General features: G+C 35.8%; 2 protein-coding genes across 5 annotated transcripts; both read left to right on the plus strand.

The window, feature by feature from the left end:
* Positions 1–4,437: 4,437 nt before the first annotated feature.
* percc1 (proline and glutamate rich with coiled coil 1) lies at positions 4,438–10,327 on the plus strand. Of its 3 annotated transcripts, XR_015476260.1 has the most exons (3): positions 4,438–4,735; positions 7,771–9,390; positions 9,641–10,327. XR_015476260.1 is itself a non-coding variant. In XM_087236722.1 (2 exons), the coding sequence occupies exons 1-2, from the start codon at positions 4,708–4,710 to the stop codon at positions 8,520–8,522; spliced, it is 780 nt and encodes a 259-aa protein (XP_087092848.1). In that variant the 5' UTR covers positions 4,438–4,707; the 3' UTR covers positions 8,523–9,642. The 3 variants fall into 3 exon arrangements, 2 of the variants coding, with proteins under 2 accessions (XP_087092848.1, XP_087092849.1); XM_087236722.1 differs by having other exon boundaries at positions 7,771–9,642; XM_087236723.1 differs by lacking the exon at positions 9,641–10,327 and having other exon boundaries at positions 4,438–4,728; positions 7,771–9,629.
* On the plus strand, positions 10,202–22,568 carry pdia2 (protein disulfide isomerase family A, member 2). 2 transcript variants are annotated; one of them, XM_087235338.1, is made up of 12 exons: positions 10,202–10,327; positions 12,207–12,576; positions 16,125–16,331; positions 16,424–16,557; positions 17,450–17,587; positions 18,859–18,975; positions 19,113–19,238; positions 19,328–19,525; positions 19,608–19,728; positions 20,129–20,310; positions 22,101–22,238; positions 22,370–22,568. In XM_087235338.1, the coding sequence occupies exons 2-12, from the start codon at positions 12,336–12,338 to the stop codon at positions 22,433–22,435; spliced, it is 1,668 nt and encodes a 555-aa protein (XP_087091464.1). In that variant the 5' UTR covers positions 10,202–10,327; positions 12,207–12,335; the 3' UTR covers positions 22,436–22,568. The 2 variants fall into 2 exon arrangements, with proteins under 2 accessions (XP_087091464.1, NP_001307463.1); NM_001320534.1 differs by lacking the exon at positions 10,202–10,327 and having other exon boundaries at positions 12,288–12,576.
* Positions 22,569–23,503: the final 935 nt, after the last annotated feature.

The following is a 23,503-nucleotide window of genomic DNA, read 5'->3' on the forward strand; positions in this document are numbered from 1 at the left end:
TAAATGTAAAGGTTTGATGGCACTGCTGGCACCACAAACAACATTAAACATCCATGAAACATTTTCATTCCACAAAAAAGGGATTTACAGTGGAAAAAAATTCTATATGGAAATGTTCTTCACACTACACTGTTAAACCTTGAAAACAGCCAAATTTACCAAATGATATAAGTTCATTGTATCATTGAATTTACTGTATAAATAAAATAAGTTAATTGTATAAGTTAATGTCTATCACTCTCAGAAATAAAGGTATGCAAGCTGTCACTGGGGTGATGTCACTTCCTTTTCAAAAGGTACAAATTTGTACCTAAAAGGTCCATATTAATACCTCAAGGGTACATATTAGTAAAAAGTTCTAAAGTGTTCCTCTTAAAATTTGTAGGTACTAACATGCTTTTGAGGTACCAATATGGACCCTAAGATAATTAAGGTACCACCCCAGTGACAGATGGTGTAACATATGGCATTAAAAAAAAGTAATTTTCTCATTAAATTAAGTGGAACTTAAACGAAATGAGTTACAGCAAATTTCTAGATCCCATCATCCTTTGCTGTTTTTCAAAGGAGAATAAACGTTTACAGTGTGAAAAAAAAATATTTGAATAAATGTTCATTAATAGACTTTTAAGGATTAGCACTGTCGCTTTACAGCAAGAAAGTCGTTGGTTCGAGTCCTATCTGGTCCAGTTGGCATTTCTGTGTGGAGTTTGCATGTTCTCTCCATGTTCACTTGGGTTTGCTCTAGTTTCCCTCACAGTCCAAACACATGCATAAGTTGATTGAATATTGGCCTAGTGCATGAGTGTGCTTGTGAATGAGTGTGTATGGGTGTTTCTCAGTACTCGGTTGCAGTTAAAAGGGCATCCCCTGTGTAAAACATATGCTTGAATAGTTGGTGGTTCACTCCACTGTGGCGACCTTTGAAACGGAGACTAAGCCAAAGCAAAATAAATGAATAATAGGTTTTTAAGGGAATTAAAAAGGTTCTTCTGTGGCATCTCCCCTGTTTTTGTTCATCCTGACACCGTTATATTGAAGAGAGCAAATCCAAATGACAAAGAATAGAATGTGTCTCAATATAGTTGTCTTTAGTGCAATATAAAATGTTTAAAGTTATAGCTAACTGCATGTTTTTCATTTACATTTGTTGTATAAATTAACTCAGCGTTCATTAATTGAACAAATCATGATATTTCATGAAGTCATTCATACACAAACAACACAGTGATCTTCTTATAATAATGTAAAAAATATTAGCGTTTTTGCATCAGGTCTATATAATAGCAGCAGCAGCACCCTTGTAAATCTTGTCATGGCGTGTAATGTGCATGTGTGTGTGAGACGGATGGTTGAATCATTACTGCTGTGTGTGTGTCTGAGCTGAACCTGCTCCTGTTCTCTGACATCTGTTGGTCCAGATGCTGTGCTCTCACTGCTGCTCATTAGCCCTTCTATTGCTCTGCGTCCGGCTCATATTCACTCATGCTGAGCACACACACACACACACACTTTCTCTCTCTTTCTCTCTGACACAGACACAGTCACACACGCACATGCACTGAAAAAACGATATTTAAACTAAAACACTGAAAAAATCCTCAAAATGTACTTTAACATTGCAAAAGTTTACAATTTAATTTGCTCTAAATCAAAAATATTTGCTGTGATCAAGAAAAAAATTTAATATACACATAGTAAAAAATGTTGTTTAATATGGAGACCACTAATAATTAATTTTTACTTTTTTACAGTTTAAAAAAACATCTCTTTATCCTTACATTAAAGTAAAATTTTGCTTTGGATCAACCTAAAAAAGACAAATTTTCACTCATTTTCTTTTCGGCTTAGTCCCTTTATTAATCTTGAGTTGGCACAATGGAATGAACCACCAACTTATCCAACATATGTTTTACCTTATAGCTGCAACCCATCACTGGGAAACATCCATACACTCTCGTTCACAACGGACAATTTATCATCAGTCTTTGGACTTATAGGGGAAACCGGAGTACCCGGAGGACACGAACACAGGGAGAACATGCAAACTCCACACAGAAATGCCAGCTGATCCAGCCAAGGCTCGAACAAGCAACCCTCTTGCTGTGGGTCAATCGTGCTACTAACTGCGCCACCGTGACACCCATGACTCATTTTGTTACAGCTAAATTTATTTAATTTATTAATTTAAATTAAATTTAATATTAAGCAAAATATTTATTCTGTACAAGTAAAAACTTGCATCCACCGAAAGGTAAAATATATTGTTTGTTTTTATAGACAAATAAAAAAAAAATACATGTTTTAAATACAACAGCAACAAAAATACAATACTAATTTAATACAAAATAGTTTAGTTCAACTTACATACTTCATTCATTCATTTACTTTTCAGCTTAGTTCCTTTATTCATCACAGTGGAATGAACCGTCAACTTATCCAACATATGTTTTATGCAGCAGATGGCCTTCCAGCCGCAACCCATCAGTGGGAAACACCCATACAAACTCTTTCACGCTCAACTTGCATATTTATTTTGTAAAATAACTATTTTTAACTAAAAATACAAAGTAAAGTACTTTGGACAAAACTGCACTCAAAAATAAATATTTTTTTGCTGATTACTATTTATTTAAAATGAACTGAATCAACACAAATGTCAAAGTTTTGGGGGGAACAACTTAATTATTTTATGTTCAATCCACTGAAATGTGTAAAAGCATTCATTCATTCATTTTCCTTTGGCTCTTTATATAACAGGGGTCGCCACAGTGGAATGAACCGCCAACTTATCCTGCATATGTTTTACACAGCAGATGCTTTTACAGCTGCAACCCATGCTGGGATCCATACACACTCATTCACACACACACACACACACACGCGCACACACACACACACACACACACACACACACACACACACACACACACACACACACACACACACACACACACACACACACACACACACACACGTTGCAACTCCGGCTCATTCTGAAAACGTATACCTCTATATACATTTCTGGAGACCGCCAAATATGTCCTGGGAGCTATGTTTTTTTTTAATTTATTTTTTTTTTTTTGAGAATCTACGAGAGGCACTGTGCACGCTGTGGGTGATGCTGATGCAATAACTCTGATTCTTCCTCCCACCTCAGATTTTCCCCCTGCCTCTGAACAAAGCATTTCTTTCAATCACACACGTTGTTTATTTTGAAGTCTGACATTTAACACATTTTCTAATGTTCCTTTTCTGTAAGTAGACAAACCTGAAAGACCTGTTTCCTTGTGACCATAAAGAAGTGAATTATGAAATGTTATTGGTTGTCTCTTTGTCTATTGCTAATGGAATAAATAGATCTCATATATTTTATATTTCATAATTTTTTATAAGTGTTATGATCTATTGGTTTAAGGCTGTTTACTCCAGTAGAAATTGACATAAATTGTAAAATTTGACTTCCAGTTTCATAATAACATTGATTAGTCTTTGTGACATTAACAAGCTTAAGGTCTTCTTGTAATTTTCAGCCTTTTTCTCTGCAGCTTTTTAAAATAGGCTGAATACAAAAACACAAACTCAAACAAATCAAAACTATTTGCCAATAATTGTGCATACAATTAATATAGCCTACACATGGCAGTAATTACTGCCTTGATTGAATTAAGCAATTGACATTTTATTTTCAATATCATTTGCAAGTTCCAACACACTTGTAGCACTTCTGTTTGAATTAGTCTGTATTACTCTCAGAAATAAAAAAAAAACATATTCATAATATAAAAAACATTATTTTGCCAATAATTTCTGCTGAATGACATTTGCTAAATAAAATGTTTGTATTTTTTTATTTCTTGTACATTTATATTTCTAAACATATATTAATAAATATGACAATAACCATAATTTATTTGCCGTCAATAACTGTGCATTTAATTAATAACAAAATACGTATATTTACACAGTCAATATTTGAAATAGAAAGTTGAAAGTTGTCCAAAAACTGTTGAATACCCATTCTTGACTTGGGACAATTTTAAAAAACCTTTTTTAACCACTTCAAATGTTGACCAGTGTATTTAGGCTTTAATTTTAAGGTAAAAAAAATACCTTCCTTTCTTTCTTTGTGTTTGTTGACTAAATCAACATTATAAGTTCAAACACACCCATAGCACGTTTTTTCTGATTTAGTCAGCTTTCCTCAGAAAACAGCACTTTGTTTCTGAATGTGGTGCATATGCTAAATAAAATGTTTATAGCTACATGATTTAAAAGGTCAAACACTAACATCATAATGAATGAGCTTCATTAGACTTGCTTGCCTTTTTAATGGGGTTTTATAAGGGGCCTCATTCAAAAGTCAAAACGGCGTAAGATGCGATTTCACGCCTTTTTAGCTTCACCCTTAAGTGTCCCCAGTCCGCGATAACAGCTGTGTGTCAGCCGGTGTGTCCGTGTGCGCAGAGCGGCCGGACACTTGAGCGTCCCCCGGCAAACCCTGCGCTCAGCGGCCACAGAGCGCGCCAGTTTCCGCTCGTCTCTCCGGTTGCTGGGCGCCAAAACAAACTCACGCTCTGTTTGAGCAGAACACAATTACAGACGCGAGGGTAAATATTTGCTCAGAAAACACAGATCCACACGAGCGGAGGCTATAAATGAGCAAACCGCTAATTATCCATAACGAGAAACGGACAGCACGACTTCATGAGCCACATCCATCCAGCAGTGCACGGTAAGAGACTCGACACTAAATTTTTTTCTTATAAATATAATTTTTGATACATTTATATATAATTTTTCCCAGAGATGGGTTGCGGATGGAAGGGCATCCGCTGCGTAAAAACTTGCTGGACAAGGTGGCGGTTCATTCCGCTGTGGCGACCTCGGATTAATAAAGGGACTATGCCGACAAGAAAATGAATTAATGAATGAACATTCTTTCTTTTCTTTAAAACTAAAAAGAGTTGTTTATACCTATCTTACCACAACCAGGGGCGAATTTAGTGATTTTGTGGTCTTAAGCAATTCCAGCCATGGGCTCCTAAAGTTCTAAAATGCACCTTTTGTACTTTTGTTTTTCATTATTATTATTTTGCTTTTATATCATTCCATCTCCTTTTCTACATTTTATCTTAATGCAAAATAATAATAACAACATGTAAAGCACCTTGTAAAACTTTGGAAACGATTTGTTTTCTTAATGAATTCACAACTAAAAATAATAAATACCTATTTCGTTTTTAATACTAAATCTTTACTGATTCCACTGCTGGACTGATCCATGATTGAAGGTGTGGGACACATTTGTACAGATGTAATAATTAAATTAAAAAAATTAACATTTTTTAGACCCTCATCATACAAAATATGATAGAAAACAATGTTGTATATAATTCATAGTATTTTTATAGGTTTATTTAGGGGCCCTTAGATTTCCTGGGGCCCTAAGCTGCCCCTTACCTTGCTTATGGTTATAACACAACTTATTACAATGTCAAACAATTTTTAAAAAATGTTCTCAAATAGCCAATTGCCCAGTATAACATTAATATAATATAATATAATATAATATAATATAATATAATATAATATAATATAATATAATATAATATAATATAATATAATATAATATAATATAATATCAGTTAATTCCACTGTCTATGCACAGAAGTACATCAAAACAAAATAGTTAAATAAATGTTTATTAAATAAATGCATGCATGCTTGCATATATATAAATGCATACAATTATTATTACATTTACAAAACAACTGAAGTTAAATTAAAATAAAATAAATTAAAACTTTTATTACTAAAATAATACAGAAATATAGCCTATAGTTTAAAGTCAAAGTCTGCACTATATGGTAACCCACATTTGACACGGCAGAAGCCTCTGTAAAATAATGCAAAATTACTCACTAATTCATTCCTCCCTGTGTCAATCTTGTGCAAAAGCACACAATAGCAATTTCAACACACTAATTTTCCTTGTCTGACATAAAATCATGCAGAATGCCTCTTCGCAATCAGTGTTAAGAGCTGCTTTGAGTTCTAGCAACTTGTTTTTACACTCAAAAAATTATGTTTGCTGCTTACTTATTTAAAACAAGCTGAATCGACAAAATTCTTGAGTTTTTTGGGAGGACAACTGAATTGATTTATGTTTAATCTACTTAAATTTGTTTAAAAAATTAGGTTAACTTAATTGATTCGAGTTGGGACAAAATGAAGAAATTGTGTGGAACCCAACATTTTTAACAGTGTAAATATAATGAAAGTTTTACAAATATTTGAGTGAAGTAAACTGATTTCTTTTAATTAATTTCACTATTCGGGTCTGACATTTTCTATGATCGATGGCAGCAAAAGTGTGATTAGGAATCTAAGTAATCTGGGTTTGATGAAGCCCTTGCCTCTGTAAATCCCCTGAATAACACAAAACTACTGACTAGATTATTTATCCCCATGTTTATCTTGTGCAAAAACACACACAATAACAATTTTAACACTTGTTTTCCTTGTCTGACACACACTCAAAAATATATATTTTTTACTTGTTTAAACTACTTAATTAAAATGAGCTGAAACAACACAATTTGTGATAATTAATTGGGATTCTGCACACAATTAATTAAAGTTCCACACAATTAATTCAAGTTGTCCCAACACAAATTTATTAAGTTAACTTACTTGTTTTTTTAAATGTAAGTGAATTGAACATAGAACAATTAAGTTGTCTCAAAAACAAACTCCAGAATTGTGTTGATTCAGCTCAATTTAAATAAGTAGGTTGAACAAGCTGCATGAGCAAGCAGAGACTCTTGGCAAAGAGTTGCTTTAAGTTCAAGAAATTTGTTTCTTTTTTTATAATATTTTATGTAACATTTATAAGATGTATAAGATGCCCCCCTGAATTATTAGCCCCCCCTGTTTATTTTCCCCAAATTTCTGTTTAACGAAGAGCAGATTTTTTCAACACATTTCTAAACATAATAGTTTCAATAACTCATCTCTAATAACTGATTTATTTTATCTTTGCTATATTGTCAGTAAATAATATTTTTCTATATATTTTTCAAGACACTTCTATACAGTTTAAAGTGAAATTTAAAGAATTAACTAGGGTAATTAGGTTAACTAGGCAGGTTAGGATAATTAGGCAAGTTGGTTGGTTCTGTAGACAGTCGAAAAAAGAATTAGCTTAAAGCGGCTAATAATTTTGACCTTAAAATGATTTTTAAAAAAATGAAAAGCTGCTTTTATTCAAGCTGAAATAAAACAAATAAAAGAAAAAATATTATCAGACATACTGTGAAAATTTCCTTGCTCTATTAAACCTCATCTGGGAAATATAAAAAAAAAAATTCAAAGGGGGGCTGATATTTCTGACTTCAACTGTATGTAGATTTAAGAATATAAGATAAATTTACAATTTACATATAAGATATTTAACAAAACAATAAATACCAATAAAGAGAAGATAAAATAATATAGAATAATTGACAATAACACCCCGCACACACCAATGTATACCAAATAAATTTATCAAATATACACACACACACACACACACACACACGTATGCTAAACATATAAACAAGAGATGTGAGGCCAACAAAAGGCCCTTAGTGTGCTTAGTGCATATTGGTGAATCAAATACACGAACAAAGCTTGAAGCAAAAAAGTACAATGAACTTTACAATGAAAAATTCAAGTGTAGTGAACTCATTTCTTTTAATTAATGTCACTGTTTTGGTTTGACAGTTTACAGGATGGCAGCAGGTGTGATCAGAAATCTAAGTAATCTGGGTTTGGCGAAGCCCTTCCCTCCCTGCTTCTTTCTGGCTGAGGATGAAGAGGAGACTGAGGAAGAGTATGAAGAGGACCTGAGAGAGGACAGTCTGGAGGATGATGATGATGATGAAGGAGGAGCCAATCATGATGAAGAATCCCAGAGTTTTGATTCCTCCTCAAATAACAGTGAAACGACCACCCAGCTCCTGCGCTTCGCTGAGCTTATCAGTAGCGACGTCCAGCGATACTTCGGCCGGAGCACAGATCCCGACGCCTGTGACATTTACGCAGAGAGACCTTGTCCCAAAGTCAGCGGCCGCCAGCGCTACTATGCAGACTTCATAAAGGTGGCATCTTCAGGGCCGCCGGAGCAGCCGGAGCCACTGGGGCCCCTTGCGGAGCTCTTCCAGGAGGCTCAGAAGAAAGGCCGGGGGTTACCGATGAATCAGCGCCGCCTTCCTGTCAGCTTCTGGACGGAGCCTGTGGCACAGCAGCTCCATGGGTTAAGCGAAAACTGTAATTCAGACATGCAGGAGCCCTCGCTTGGCCTGATCCACAACACTGAGGGCTCCATTGGCATGTTCAGCACCGGCATGAGCAGCTCCAGCCTCTCCGGGACGCTCAGCAGCTCCAGCACTCCAGACTTCAGTGATTTACTTGCTCACTGGGCCACAGACAGAGACAATCCTGCTGAGTTCAGCTGCGACTACCAGATATCATAACCAATGCACAAAGAAGATCACATGCTTAAAGAGATTCACCCAAAAATGAACATTTACTCACTATTCACATACAATCAGTGGTTTCAAACCTTTATGAGTTTCTTTCTTTTGTTCAAGGCAAAAGAAGATTGTTTGAAGAAAGCTGAAAACCTGTAATTGACTGACTTCCATAGTACACTGTTAACAATTTCCTGTAGAATCTACAAGAACTTACTTGCAGCAGTTCACCAGTAACTTACTGCAAATCAATTACAGCCAAAATGCAAAAGCATTTACATCTTGCTGTATATATATTTTATGTAATGCAAGATAATGCAACTTTAAAATATAGTAACACACTGCATAACTGTCATACAGTAAAATACAGTTCATATTACAGTTAGATACTGTATCATTTACAAAAATCCTTAATAGGAAAAACAAATGCAAGTTAATAATTAGGCCACGGGATTGCAACATTTTTAAAATTTTCTTCTTTTGTGGTTAACAGAAAAAAGTTGTTCATAAAGCTTATGACAGAATTGAAATGTTTAAGTGAACTATCCCTGTAATTACCCTGCAGGTACAGGATGTCAACATTATGTCATATTGACGCTGTACACCAACATCGTGGGGATGTTGAATTTTGTTTGGAAATGAAAATCAGGTTGATGTCAGAACCCAATGTCAGGCCAACGACAATGTTCAACCTAAAATCAACATAAAATCAACCAACGTTGTGTGGACGTTACCACTTTGACGTCTATCAGACTTTGAATTTTGGTCACTTTCCAACACAACCTAAAATCAACCAAATATCAACGTAATTTGAGGTCATTATTGAATGTCACACTAACTTTGTCTTTAGACGCTGACTAGACATTGAATTGTGGTCACTTGGATTCATGAGTTAAATCTAACCTAATATTAACGTCTTATGATGTTGCGTGCCTGCTCGGTAGCTTTTTGTTCTGTTGTTATTATTAATAGTGCATGTCTGGTCAAATATTGAAACCACAAAACTGCAGAGAATGTTGTGACTTTTTATTATTTCAGTGGTTTTCAAATGTTGTATGCCAACCCTGTTTAACACAGCTACAATGTGATGTTTTTATAAAAATATATATTTTGCCCAAGAGAATCTGTATTTATTAATTTGTGTAAGAATACTGATAAGAATGTCATGCTCAGTTCTCAGATGTTTAAACTTTTATTGACAATGTACAACACAATCTTGTGGAAATCTCATCTCAAATCCATCTGATTTAGTGGCTAATTCGTATGAATTGGAATAATCTCATTCACTGTATAATTTGCTAATCTTCAATGATGATAGGAGTTAGGGTTAGGGGGCACACCTTTTTTCATTTTTATTTATTAATTTATTTTTGTAATTTTTTTGTACAACTGAAATTGTATAAATTTGCCAATTTTCTGCCAATTAGTAAAATAGTTAAGTTTCTTGGTAAGATCAACCTGAAATTTACCCAAAGACCAGATATAATGAACAATAACCAGGAGTCAGAGCTACAATAATAATAAACGCTGAAGTTACTGGAGCAGAAGCCATGCTTCAACACTCACAAGGTGTTTGTTGGCTGCTCTGCTTCTTTCTCAGAAGATCACCGATTCGTGTGTTATGCCTTAAGGTAGAATCTGGTTGGTTGGAACATAAACTTAGACAACATAAAATTCAAAGCATACCTTTCAAAGACTATTTAGGCGAAAAAGCAAAAATACGTCAAACATAACAGGTCCTGTCCACAGATGTGCAATTCAGCTTCAGTCTTCTAGTCTACCCCTAAGGAATGCTTATCTACTTCAAGGTTGTCTAGTTCTAGCAAGTATCTTATCCTTATGTCACATTACACACACTCTATGCGAGCAGGAGCTTACAGAGTACAATGAAATACAAAAACTAAAACAGAACCTATTTTCTAATATGCAGTTATATCAATGTTGCAGTGGTCACTCATCAACAGTCCAGTCTTCCGGGCTATTGCCAAAGTCTCTTTTAGGCATTCTTATTAAGGGCATTTATTTAGGGCATTCTGTTTAAATGGGGAAACATCAAATTTTCCAAAAATACTTGCCAAGCTTATGATTAAATTCCATATTACGAATAACCAAAAAAATAAACAACAACAGTCTATTTAGTTTAATTTCTAAATGTTAGTATCACACAAAATCTGCAGTAACTCATGTCTGGTCCAAGCCCCTCCCTTGGAAAATTGTCATTCTATGGCGATCGCTGATTGGTTCATGTACTAAAAGGCAGGCTTTATTGACCATATAGCGATCGCTGATTGGCTCCTGTACTAGAAGGCGGGGCTTCACTTGCCATATTGACAGTTATGCTTTTCCCCAAAAAAATACAAGTAACATGTCTTGTGTATTCAATAGTCTTTGACCCAGACAAAACCCACGCAAAGACAGGGAGAACATGCAAAATCCACACAGGAATGCCAACTGATCCAGTCGAGGCTTAAACCAGCGACCTTCTTGCTGTGAGGCGACAGCGATACCCACTGTGCCACCGTGCCACCTAGGAACTTAAAATGTAAAAACAAAATCTAACTCAAAATCTGAACTCAAAACATACAATGCTTACAGTCCTTTCAACAGAGAAGCATATTTCTGATCACAACCAAATACTCTGGAAAGCCATGCACTTGCGACATTCGCATTCATAACACTTGTTCGGTTGAACGGAAGAATGTTTAAAAACACAAAAAGATGACACATGGTCAACTGGTTTCAACATTTCCTTAAGATAACCAACACAATGTCTCAATGCCTTGTCATGCTAAGCAATACACTGTACACAATACAAACTAATCAGCCTGTCTGCATAAGTCAGGCTGAAGCACTGACAAATGCATTAAACATGATAAAGTGAGTACAGAATCCCTTTAATCAATGCAGTGAGTGTGTTTGCATGTGCAAGAAAAAAACTAGTTCTATATTTTATAATGTGTGCGAGTTACGCATGTGTGTATTTGGTCTTTTATGGAGTGAGTGCTTACGTGTATGATCAGGAGGAGCTCACTAGTGAACGTGGCACATGAGCAGATATGAACACGTGGTTTGGTCACTGCTAATTCACACACTGGCAGTCAGAATGCAAAGTCCCCATACTGCTCGTTTTGTCAGTTGTTGTTTTGCGGATAAGTTGGTGGTTCATTCCGCTGTGGCGACCCCAGATTAATAAACGGAATTAAGCCGAAAAGAAAACGAATGAAATATATTGAAACATAAGCAAAATATAGGAACAAAAAAAAAAAAGACAGCTATTTTAATATATATCAGTGTCAACTTCTTAATTTGTATGTTTAGAGGCAGTGATGTCATGCTTAAACTGTAGAGTTGATTTTGCAACATGAAAAAAATGGACAGCGCAGAGAACAACATCCCATAATGCAATTCACAACTGTAAATAAACACAAAACACGGAAACTTTTAATGAACAGATATTTTTTTACAGTGTACTTCTTTTACTGTAATGTTTGCATATAGGCTATTAGCAAAAATGTATAAAATTAATATACTAAAAACCTTTTCATCCTAAAGTGAATCTAAGCAGTAAGGTGAAGCCCTCACAAGCAAGAATTTTTTCAAGATGCTAAACGACACAAATTTAAGAAACGGAATAATAATAATTTGCCTGTAATCTGCAGCTCATTTTCCTCTCTCCAACGGTCTCAGACCAGTAGATTTGCACCACGCAGCTTTCGAATGATTCGTCAGCGTCAGTGTTTCTCTTATCAGCAGCACAAGAGCAGACAGCAGCCTTTTACAGCTCACTTCAGCAACATCCTCCTCAACTGATCCACCATGAGGTTTCTACACATCCTGGCTCTCGGCCTCCTCGTCTGCGGCCTGTGTGCGAGAGCTGATGAGGAAAACACAGAGGAGAAATCTGAGGAGAAAGTTGAGGACAACTCTGAAGAAGACACAGAGCCAGAGAAGCCAGAAAAGACAGACGAAATTACAGAAGACAAAGACGTTTTAATTCTTCACAGCGTCAACTTTGACAGAGCTCTCAGTGAGAACAAATACCTGCTGGTGGAGTTTTGTAAGTACTTGATAATGACTTTACAGTTAAAGTCAGAATTATTAGCCCTTTCCTCCTGAATATAGTTTAGCCAAACCAATTTTTGTTTAACAGAAAGAAGAATTTTTTAACACATTTCTAAACCTGGTTTGTTTTGTAGTCAAAACAAACTAAAAATTGGGGGAAAACGGGGGCTCCATTGCAAACGGGGGAAAAAATTGCTTAAGAGGGCTAATAATATTGTGTTAATGTTTAAAATGTTTACAATTGATTTTATTCTAGCCGAAATAAAACAAATAAGACTTTCTCCAGAAGAAAAAATATTATAGGAAATACTGTGAAAAATACTTTAATCTGTTAAACAGCATTTGGGAAATATTTTAAAAAAGAAAAGAAAAATTCACAGGGGGCCAATAATTTTGACTTCAACTGTACCTTGTTATTTGTACATTTATTTGTATTCCTTCCCAAAATTAACCATGGTTTTATTACAGCCCTGAAGTAAAAGTGTATTAACTTTTTAACCAGCCTATAAGCACAGATTTACACTGCTAAAATATTGTCAAGTATTGCAAATGGTTAAATTGTAGTTACCAAAAAGCTATGTTAATGAGCTTTTTTTTTTTTTTTGCTAAGTAAAACCATGGTTCATTTTAATAAGGCATGGTACGATTATTGTGCTTACAAAAGGTCAATCTGATCTTTAAAATAGGAAATACAGGGCCGTAAATGAAGAAATGGTTTAAATTAGTGTCAGTTTAGTTGCATATTTAGTAACCAAATGGCTACATTAATCAGTTTTATTGGTAGTAAAAACCATGGTTCATTTTCATAAGGGATAAATATGATTATTCTGCTTACAGATGGTTAATCCAGTCTTTAAAATAGAAATTACAGGGTCATGAATGAAGCAATGTTTTAAATGTAGCAGTAAAAAGTGCAGTTTAGTTGCATGCAAACTATTCTGTCCAAGGGCGAGTGGCACAAAAAAAGCTCAAGGATGTCTGACACATCGTCTGTTAGCAGCACACCTGCTAGTTTTCTCACACTTGAAATGGAGGCCAGTAATTCAAAAAGAATTTACAACAGTGTTATGTGTATTGAACTAATGCCACTGCAGCAAAATGGTAAAGCAGAAAGGTGATACATTTATGACTGTCACCAACATTACCAGAACCAAATTTTGCATCTATGCAAAATGCAACTAAACTGGCACGATGAAATAAGTATAGGTTCTATTCATCAAACTGTGTACTGTTGTAATAATTATATATATAAATATATGTTTTAATGTGTTGGATTACTTGAGCGAGTCAGGTAAGTTAAGGACATACCAAAACATTGGTAAAAAAAAAATGTCATTCAAAACAATAAAAAAATATTGGGTTAGTTCATATCATCCAAATTTGCATATTATTTATATTAATTGCATACAGTGTGTTTTTTTTTCTTTTAAAGCACATTTAAAACCTTTTTATCCTTTTTTAAAATGTAAAAAGTCTATTCAAATGAGTCCAACCTTGTCAACCTTATACTCATGTCCATCCTTACATCTGATAAAAATTGGAAACTGCATTAAAATTATTAAAACATAATTAAATGTCATTCTTTGTTACTGACTATGCTAAAAATTACAGTTTATTCATATTAAGCTCACGAAATTGCACTTTGGAATATGCAGTTGCTAAAACAAAAAACTATAAAAAATGCTGTGGTATTTCAGCCCAATCTCACGATCAATTCCTACAAATTCATAAGATTTCATACATTCATCCATTCATTTTCCTTTGATTTAGTCCCTTCGTTCTTCAGGGGTCGTCACAGCGCAATTAACCACCAACTTATCCAACATATGTTTTACACAGCGAATGCCCTTCCAGCTGCAACTCAGTACTGGGAAACACCCATGCACACTCATTCACACAATACTCTACGGACAATTTAGTTAATTTAATTAACCTTTACAGCATGTCTTTGAACTGTGGGGGAAGCACCCGGAAGAAACCCACATAAACACTGGGAGAACATGCAAACTCCACACAGAAGTGATAACTAATCCAGCCGGGACTCGAAACAGCGACCTTCTGGCTGTGGGGTGACAGTGCTAACTACTGAGCCACCATGTCGCCCTCATATGTTTTCATTCAAACAAAAATGTACAAATTTTGAAAAGAGGCGTGTCCATAAACCCCACCCCTAACCCATCATTGGAGGATCAGTAAATTGTAAAATGTATTAATGAGTTCAAACAAATTCATATGAATTAACCACTAAATCAAAACTTATAAGTTGCTTGATTGTGTAGGTTAACTCAAATTGGGTCAAATACAGACAAACCCAAACTTTGGGTCAAATTCAGGCCTGTGAATTTAATACAAAAAAAAAAAAAAAAAAACAGTGCAAGGTTTTGCCGATATTTTAACCAAAATTAAGTTAAAAATAACACATTTTTTGAAAATGTATTATGACCTCAAAAACTTGTTAGTTTTATGCCAGGTAGCAAAGAATTCTGGCCCAGATTTGGCATAAATCTGGCACAGCAGGCATTCATCCGGCAATGTCATACAGCATGTGGGCCAAACATGGCCCTGGTTTGGCAGAGGTGGCATCTATCTTGACCCACATTTAAAATACATTTTTATTATTTTCAAATAAAGATAAAAAAATTCTGCCAATCAGGTCCCTTTGAGAAAAAGCATGCCCATAGCACACCTAAAGCACAATATTTCATTGGTTTATCAATTTTTATTGCATTAGTGACACACTAACATATCTGGCCCAGTTCAGGCTCAGTAATGGCTAATCAACTTGGCTGAGACTTGACCCAGATATGGTCCATGTTTGTGTCTTGTCTGGAAGCCAGACTTGGTTGAGTTTTGATTCATGTACTGTGATTCACTACAGCATGTGGGCCAAAAAAAAAATGAAAAATGCATCATCTGAAGTACGACTGGCCAAAGTAGACGCGATAGAAGAGAAAGAGCTTGCCTCAGAGTTCAGTGTGGACAGTTTTCCCAAAAAATGGTTTGGCAGAGGTGGCATCATCTTTAGGGTGGCACAGAATACTTGGGCCTGATGTAAAATGTAGTATTTGGCCCAGATGTTAATAATTGATTTGTGGGCCATGTAAGTTTGGCCTATCTTGACCCACATTTAAAATACATTTTTATTATTTTCAAATAAAGATAAAAAAATTCTGCCAATCAGGTCCCTTTGAGAAAAAGCATGCCCATAGCACGCCTAAAGCACAATATTTCATTGGTTTATCAATTTTTATTGCATTAGTGACACACTAACATATCTGGCCCAGTTCAGGCTCAGTAATGGCTAATCAACTTGGCTGAGACTTGACCCAGATATGGTCCATGTTTGTGTCTTGTCTGGAAGCCAGACTTGGTTGAGTTTTGATTCATGTACTGTGATTCACTACAGCATGTGGGCCAAAAAGCTAATTGTGTGGGCCAGAGATTTTTTGCTATGAGGGATATATCCTAGATCTTTGTCTGTTAGCCTTTAATACACATGAAATGTTTTTCTGAACATTGCACTTTTCTTTTAACCCTAAAAAGATGCTCCATGGTGTGGACACTGTCGCAGTCTGGAGCCCATTTATGCTGAAGTGGCTGGACAGCTGAAAAATGCATCATCTGAAGTACGACTGGCCAAAGTAGACGCGATAGAAGAGAAAGAGCTTGCCTCAGAGTTCAGTGTGGACAGTTTTCCCACTCTCAAATTCTTCAAAGAAGGAAACAGACAAAATGCCACTACTTTCTTTGGTAAAGTGTCTATTTGTGTGATGCTGTCGAATGTGTGGTGTCCCTTTAATAAAGTGATACAATCTATAGGCTTAATTCTTTGATTTGAACAGGAAAGCGAACTCTGAAAGGGATCAAAAGGTGGCTGGAGAAGCACACAGCGCCCAGCGCTACTGTCCTCAATGATGTGAAGAGCGCAGAGGCTCTGCTGGAGGCCAATGAAGTGCTTGTGGTCGGATTCTTCAAGGTAAATCATATGTATTTGCATGAAGTAACTAACGTTAAAGAGTCAACACTGCCTTGTTCTAATATATAGCATGCAATAAAAAAAATAAAATAATGACAAACTATTTCAGATTCACTAATTGTTGCAAAATAATTTTTTCCATCCACTCAGAATTAGTCATTGAAAAACTAATGGTTTATAGTCTGAATAGCACATAAGTCTATGCTACAGTCACAGAAACAAATAAGTATACAGAATCTGTCACTGTACACTAAAATGTACACTTTTGCAATTATTAGGTACCAATATGTAAGCTTTAGGTACTAGTATGTCAGCAGGAAATCAAAATTGCAGTGTTTATTTTGCTAGCGAACATTGTTAGCCTTTTGTTTATTCCACTGAAATAAAAGTGTTGGTTTTTGGTAATGTTCAATCAAAATCTAACCGTTTGTTTCCACTGTTTAATGGCAGTCAGTCTATGATGATGTCACTTTGATGTCTTGGGCAAAATATGCTTAGCCACGCCCCTTCAATCGTTAGTTTGATGCAAGTAAAACCCACCTATTAATATTCATAATATTTCAGTTGAAAATACTTTATCATATTGAATTAAAAGTGTGCAATGTCCAATTCAAGCAATCTGGATCTTTTTGTACAAATATGTACCTCTGAATCTGAGAGTGATCAAAATACAGTAGCTTAAATCACCTTTTGAAAGTAACTTCACAAGTCAAATGAAAATTGTATCAGTTGCATCATTAAGCCAGTAGGTGGCGACAAGTAGCTACATTAAAAATGCATAATGAATCTTACCCGATCGATTCAAGAATCAATTTAGAATTTCTCTCAAATCTCAACTGATCCAGAATCATGCAGTAGTTGAGTTCAATTTAATTATCTCCCTCTGCCCCAGGATTTGGAAGGAGAAAAGGCGAAGACATTCTATGATGTAACTTTAATTGCAGTGGACGTTAACTTTGGCATCACAAGCGACCCAGAGCTCTTCAAGAAGTATGAAGTGAAGACTGATTCGCTGGTGCTCTTCAAAAAGGTAACTCAAAGCTTCATTTTAACTGTATTAATCATATTTCATTTTTAACCTTAAAGGAATAATACACCAAAATATGAAATTCACTTGTCACAAACAGTGCCTTGTGAAGTGCCTTTTCTCTATTCAACACAAAAGAAGATATTTTGAGGAATGCTGAAAACCAGCAACTAATGGCATCCATAGTGAAAAGTTTGAGGAAACATAACTATTTTGATTTTAGTAACTAGTTTAGAGGCTAGTTCATATGTATTCAGTCGTGTGAAAATGTATGATTTAAAAAAAAAATGTGTGGCACCAAACCCGACCCCTAACCCCAACCGTCATTAGGGGATGAGCAAATCATACTAAATTGTATGAATCATATAAATTCATGCGAATTAGCCACTCAATTAAAAGGCTATGAATTAACATGAGATAACGTTTTTAAAGTCAGTGGCTACCATTTGCAACATTTTTCAAAATGTCATCTGTTTTTGATGAACTGATGTTCATCAAAAAAAAAAAAAGCTCTGGAAAAACATGAGCCCCTTTTAAAATTATTGGGCTCCATATTTGTACTATGATCAACATAGGCTAATCCTGGAAATGTAGCCCTATATCGGTTTCTGGAGATCGCGGATTATGTAACCAGGACTACATATGGCTGCATTTCATCTTTAAAATGAAGGCTATGGGGCGGTGGGCCGTCTCTTTTCGTACTTACCAGCTGACTGATTACCATATGGACGGCTTTATCGCTGTTACCAGTTTGTCGGGTGGCTCGACACTTACATTAGCAGACTTGAGAGGCAGAGAGGAAGTAAAAAGCAGGGGGCTTTTCTTTTTCTGCATAGCTTTTGAAAATACTGAGGTTGGGTTTAGGGAAGGGGGTGGACGGGTCAATCAATGCTTTTTGAAATGCTATTGGTTGGGTTTAGGGAAGGAGGAGGGTGGGGGGATTGGTCGGTTGGTCAGTCAGAAAGTCAGTCAGTCGACAGCGGCCTCTGGTGGATTTACACAAGAAGAGCAGGCACAAATGGCACTAGCAAGAGCGTACACAGCGGCCTCTGGTGGATTCACAAAAACAAAAATTGCAAAAAACGTTGCTCCTGGGATTTATTTGGCGCTTTCCAGAAATGTATATAGCAGTATAGGTTGACTGAAAGTTGACTGAGAAACATACAGTAGGTTTCTTCACAAACCAAACATTTCTTCTAGAAACTTTCCTGTTTGCTCAACAATGTTTCCTTCACAATCCTATACTGCATGTCCTCCTTTTCTGTATGTCTTAGTTTGACGAAAGGCGGGCAGACATGCCACTCTCTGATGAAACCAAGCTGGACAAAGGAGAGATGATTTCATTCATCCATTCCAACAGTATGAGACTGGTCGTTCCATTCAACGAGGAGGTAACACAACAAAAATAAACTAACCAATAAACAGTCACCTGCTAAAACAATCTTACTTTAAAAATATGCATGCATAAAAAATGAGTTTGACAACCACTTCGTTAATAATCTTTTTTTAATTAACATTTATTTTGCAGAATGCCGAACAAATTTTCAACTCCAAGGTCCGTAAGCATTTGCTTCTATTTCTTAATACAACAGTGGATTCCCAGAATGCATTAGTAGAGGAGTTTAGAGAGGTTGCCAGTGAGTTTAAGGAGAAGGTAAGTTAAGTAACACATTGAAGCGAGTCATATTGGTAAAGCCCACTGGACAGTTCTCATGCTCACAGTCTGTATGTATATGTGTTTAGGTGATCTTCATCACAGTAGACGTTACGGCCGAAAAAGTAAATCACGTGCTGAAGTATTTCAGTATCTCGGAAGACGATGTTCCAACTATTCGTCTGATCAACACTGAGGATGTGGTCACATATGCAATGGATGGATCAACTATCAACAAAGACACACTGAGAACGTTTTGCCAGGGTGTTTTTGATGGTACCGTGAAGGTGCGTAATGCAGGAGTTTTGAAAAATACTGAAGAACTTTCTGAATCTGCCAACTAAATCTAATATCTGCACTCCAATCTAGCCCTATTTAAAGAGTCAAGAAATTCCAGAGGACTGGGACAAGAATCCGGTTAAAGTCCTTGTGGGGAAGAACTTCAATGAAGTGGCTTTTGATGAGTCTAAGAACGTCTTTGTGGAATTTTGTAAGATAACATTTTACCCATTCATCAAGTAAATAATGAATGCTACTTTTCTAATTACCACAATTAATATTTTATAGTTACAAATTATCACAATCACAATTATTTGGATTAATCTCTATCATTTGGTTGCTTGAGTAATTATGCATTCTCTCACATCATATTACACGCATAAGAGTGATGGGCCGATGATAAAGAAATTTTTCTTTCACAGAGGTAATCTGTCATCAAACTATGATGTCAAACTGAGACAAAATGTAAAACAAACCAGTTTTGCAGCTCACCTTCCATAAATAGCAGATGTTTTGAGTGACTTGCAGACATTTTAATTAGTGAACTCCTTACAGCAATAGATGAAAACAAATTTGTCTTCACACACTTTTAACATTTATGTTTCTCACAGATGCTCCATGGTGTGGTCACTGTCAACAACTTGCTCCTGTGTGGGATGAGCTAGGCGAGAAGTACAAAGACCAAGAGAATATAATCATTGCCAAAATGGACGCCACAGAAAATGATGTGGAAGATCTGACAATACAGGGATTTCCCACAATTAAATACTTTCCTGCTGGGACCGAAAAAAAGGTTTGCAATAACACACTTAGCCTAACCTAAACTTAATCCAAACCCACATACAAATACAAAGACACAGGTATCTTTAAGGTGACTTCTCATAGACGTATTGATTTTTATACTGTTCAAACTGTATCTACCCCCCTACCCCAACCCTAGCCCTAAACCTTATCCTCAGAAAAACAATCTCTATTTTTTTCATTTTCAAAATTCATTCTGTGTGATTTATGATTCATTTTCCTCATGGGGACCAAAATAATAAATATATTCCACACAAGGCAAAAATATGCTGGTATTGCTATACTTGTAGGGACATTTATTTAGAATACAACATACAAACACACACACAAGGTACACAAAAACACATACACAATATTAAATTTATAAATGTATGTTGCAACCCAGGCTCATTATGAGTACGTACCCCTGTATACATTTCTAGAGAGCGCAAAATACATCCCAGGAGGTACATTTTTTGCAGAGTCCATCAGAGACTGCTGTGTATGCTTTTTGACAAGTCCACTGAGCCATGGGGCAAACTGGTTACAGTATAGGGGCGTATTCACTCTATGCTATCCAAACCGTGCCCAGGCCCGTTTCCCAGATCGTTTGAGAAGTGGGAGTGCTCTAAATCGGGCCCAGGCACGGTTTACTTGGCTGGCCCTGGCCCGGTTGGAAGAGGTGTGCCTGAGCGTGGTTCACTTGGGCTTTGGCGCGGTACACTTGTAGTGTGAGTGCAAAACGTGCCCGAACTGAAAGCGAGACGTGACTTTTACAGGACTGCAAGCGTGCTTTGACCCGGTTCAAGGCAACTGTACATAGTGTGAGTACGCTCTAAAAAGCTGTCCAAATGGAGGTAAGCAGTCAGCTGGTGTGCGTGAAAAGGAATGGCATCATACCGCCCTGTAGCATTAGTTTTAAAGGTGCTGTATGTAAGTTTCTGACTCTTACTAAATATAAAAATACCATAATAAGTTTGCAGATATTTCAGAAACATGATAAGTGAACATACTTGCTGAAAAACAACGCTAAAGTGAAATATTCTGCTTTGAAAATACGAGTTACGTGCCGGAACGTCTGTCTTTGTTTTAGTTCTTTTAACCCGCCCAATGCCAGTTTAGCTGATTATATTTCAGCACACAGGTTGCCTTGGTGGAACACATCGTATTTGATTCATTCAGTCAGTCAGGAAAGCTCTCAAAGCATGTGTCCCTGACTGATATGCGACCTCCGGTGGACGGTAGCAGCCTCCAAAATGAGACTCAGATTCAGAGTTCCACATTGGGTGGTAATTAATTAGTAAATAATATAAATATTATGAACTTAAACATTAGGTGTGCAGGTTACATTGTAACTCTGTGTCCTAACAATACGCTACATGATGAGATTTGCAGTAATAAGCAGTTTGGCTTTTTGCACCAGAAATTTAAATACAGCCATTCAGAAGCACAGAATAGTGCACTTACTGCACTTCAACAGAAGGGTAAGACTTATAATCTAATTAATACATATTAAACCCCTTTAGCTTTATGAAATGTACATGCTGAATCAATGATATGTAATGTCATCAATCTGGCAACCTGCACTCGCGTGTGTTTTAACCAGGCGTGCAATACTTAGTTCAACCACTGGGTGTCAAACTTACATAATGCAACTTTAAAGACGAAATGCAGCCCTATGAGCCTCTGACTACATAATTCACAATCGGCAGAAATGTATATAGGGGTACACATTCACAATGAGCCAGTGTTGGTATTTTAGGTAGGTTTAGGTTTCGAAATAATGATTTTTTTTTAAAACAGATTGTTGACTATGATGGAAATAGAGATTTGGAGACTTTCTCAAAGTTCCTGGATAATGGAGGAGTTTTACCAAAAGAAGAGAGTAAAGAAGATGAAGATGATGATGATGACGACAATGATGATGATGATGAAGATAAGGTCAGTCAAAAGCCAACCGGTCAAAAGCCAGTTATTCACTTGATTATTTAGCCTCTTATTAGTAATTAACTACTTATTAATATTTATTGAGTTGATTAAATCAGCTTTTGTGTTTCTTTCTAATTTTTTAGCCAACAGACGAATCAAAAGAAGAGTCACCAAAAGCCACCAATGAAACCGACAAGGATGAGCTGTAAAAACAAGGCTTAAATCAAGCGATCAATGTGATGTTTTTATGCAACATGAGCAAGATTGATGTCATTTTCTCTGCACTAGACAATTTGTATAAACTACAAACCTGACAAAATATAATAAAAAAACACAAGTTTATTTATATCTCTGGTGCATTGCTTTAATGACATGTTAAACATTAGTGATGACTAATTTGATTGATAAAGTATAAACAGCTCAATCATTTTGAGCTATTTTGCAAATAATATTTTCAATTATGCACACATTCGCTCTTATTTGTATGTCTAACAGGAAGATTTTTAAATGTCCTCATATTCAGTTGGGAATTGCATTTATCACATAGCTTATGCCATATTTTAGTTGTTTTTGATTACTGGATATTATTATTGTTATCTTTGTAATTTATAAAATGTTTTCTGTTTCACTGAAGTCATGATTAAGTCAAAACTGACACTATTTTGTTAGACCACATTGCTTTTCTTGAGGTGAACAATTATTCTGTGGAAGTTAATCCAAAAAAATGAATGTTTGTCTTGTTATTCTTAAATTAAAGTCCAGTATTTTGGCTTTATAAAATGATGACTGAATCACAAAAAAATGATAAAATTAGTCTAGATTGAAGTCTAAATGATTAGTACTTGATTTGTATGTTGTTTCCCTACATCAAGGGTCACCGACCTTGAAACTGAGAGCTACTTTTTGGGTAAAATTAATGTGAAGGGCTACCAGTTTGATACACACTTCACAAATAACAAATTTGCTTAATTTACTTTTAATTATATGTTATTGTTAATCATCTGGTACATTGGACATTTATACTCTGATTTTAATATGATTAAGACAATACTCTGATTAAGAGTCTACCATGTAAACAACGTTTTTTGATTACCTTAAAGGCCAACAGACACTTGCGTCATGAAATACAAAGATTTTTTCTTTTCATTTGGCGTGCGCTGTCAAATTCCATTAAAGCAACACTCTTCCACCAGTCCTTATATAATTTTTAAACTGCAGTTCAACTCGAAATTACATGAAACTCTGGAAGATATGCTGGATAGCCTGATGATGTGACA

Source organism: Danio rerio, chromosome 1, assembly GCF_052040795.2.
Source record: "Danio rerio strain M-AB ecotype USA chromosome 1, GRCz13ab, whole genome shotgun sequence".
Lineage (NCBI taxonomy): Eukaryota > Metazoa > Chordata > Actinopteri > Cypriniformes > Danionidae > Danio > Danio rerio.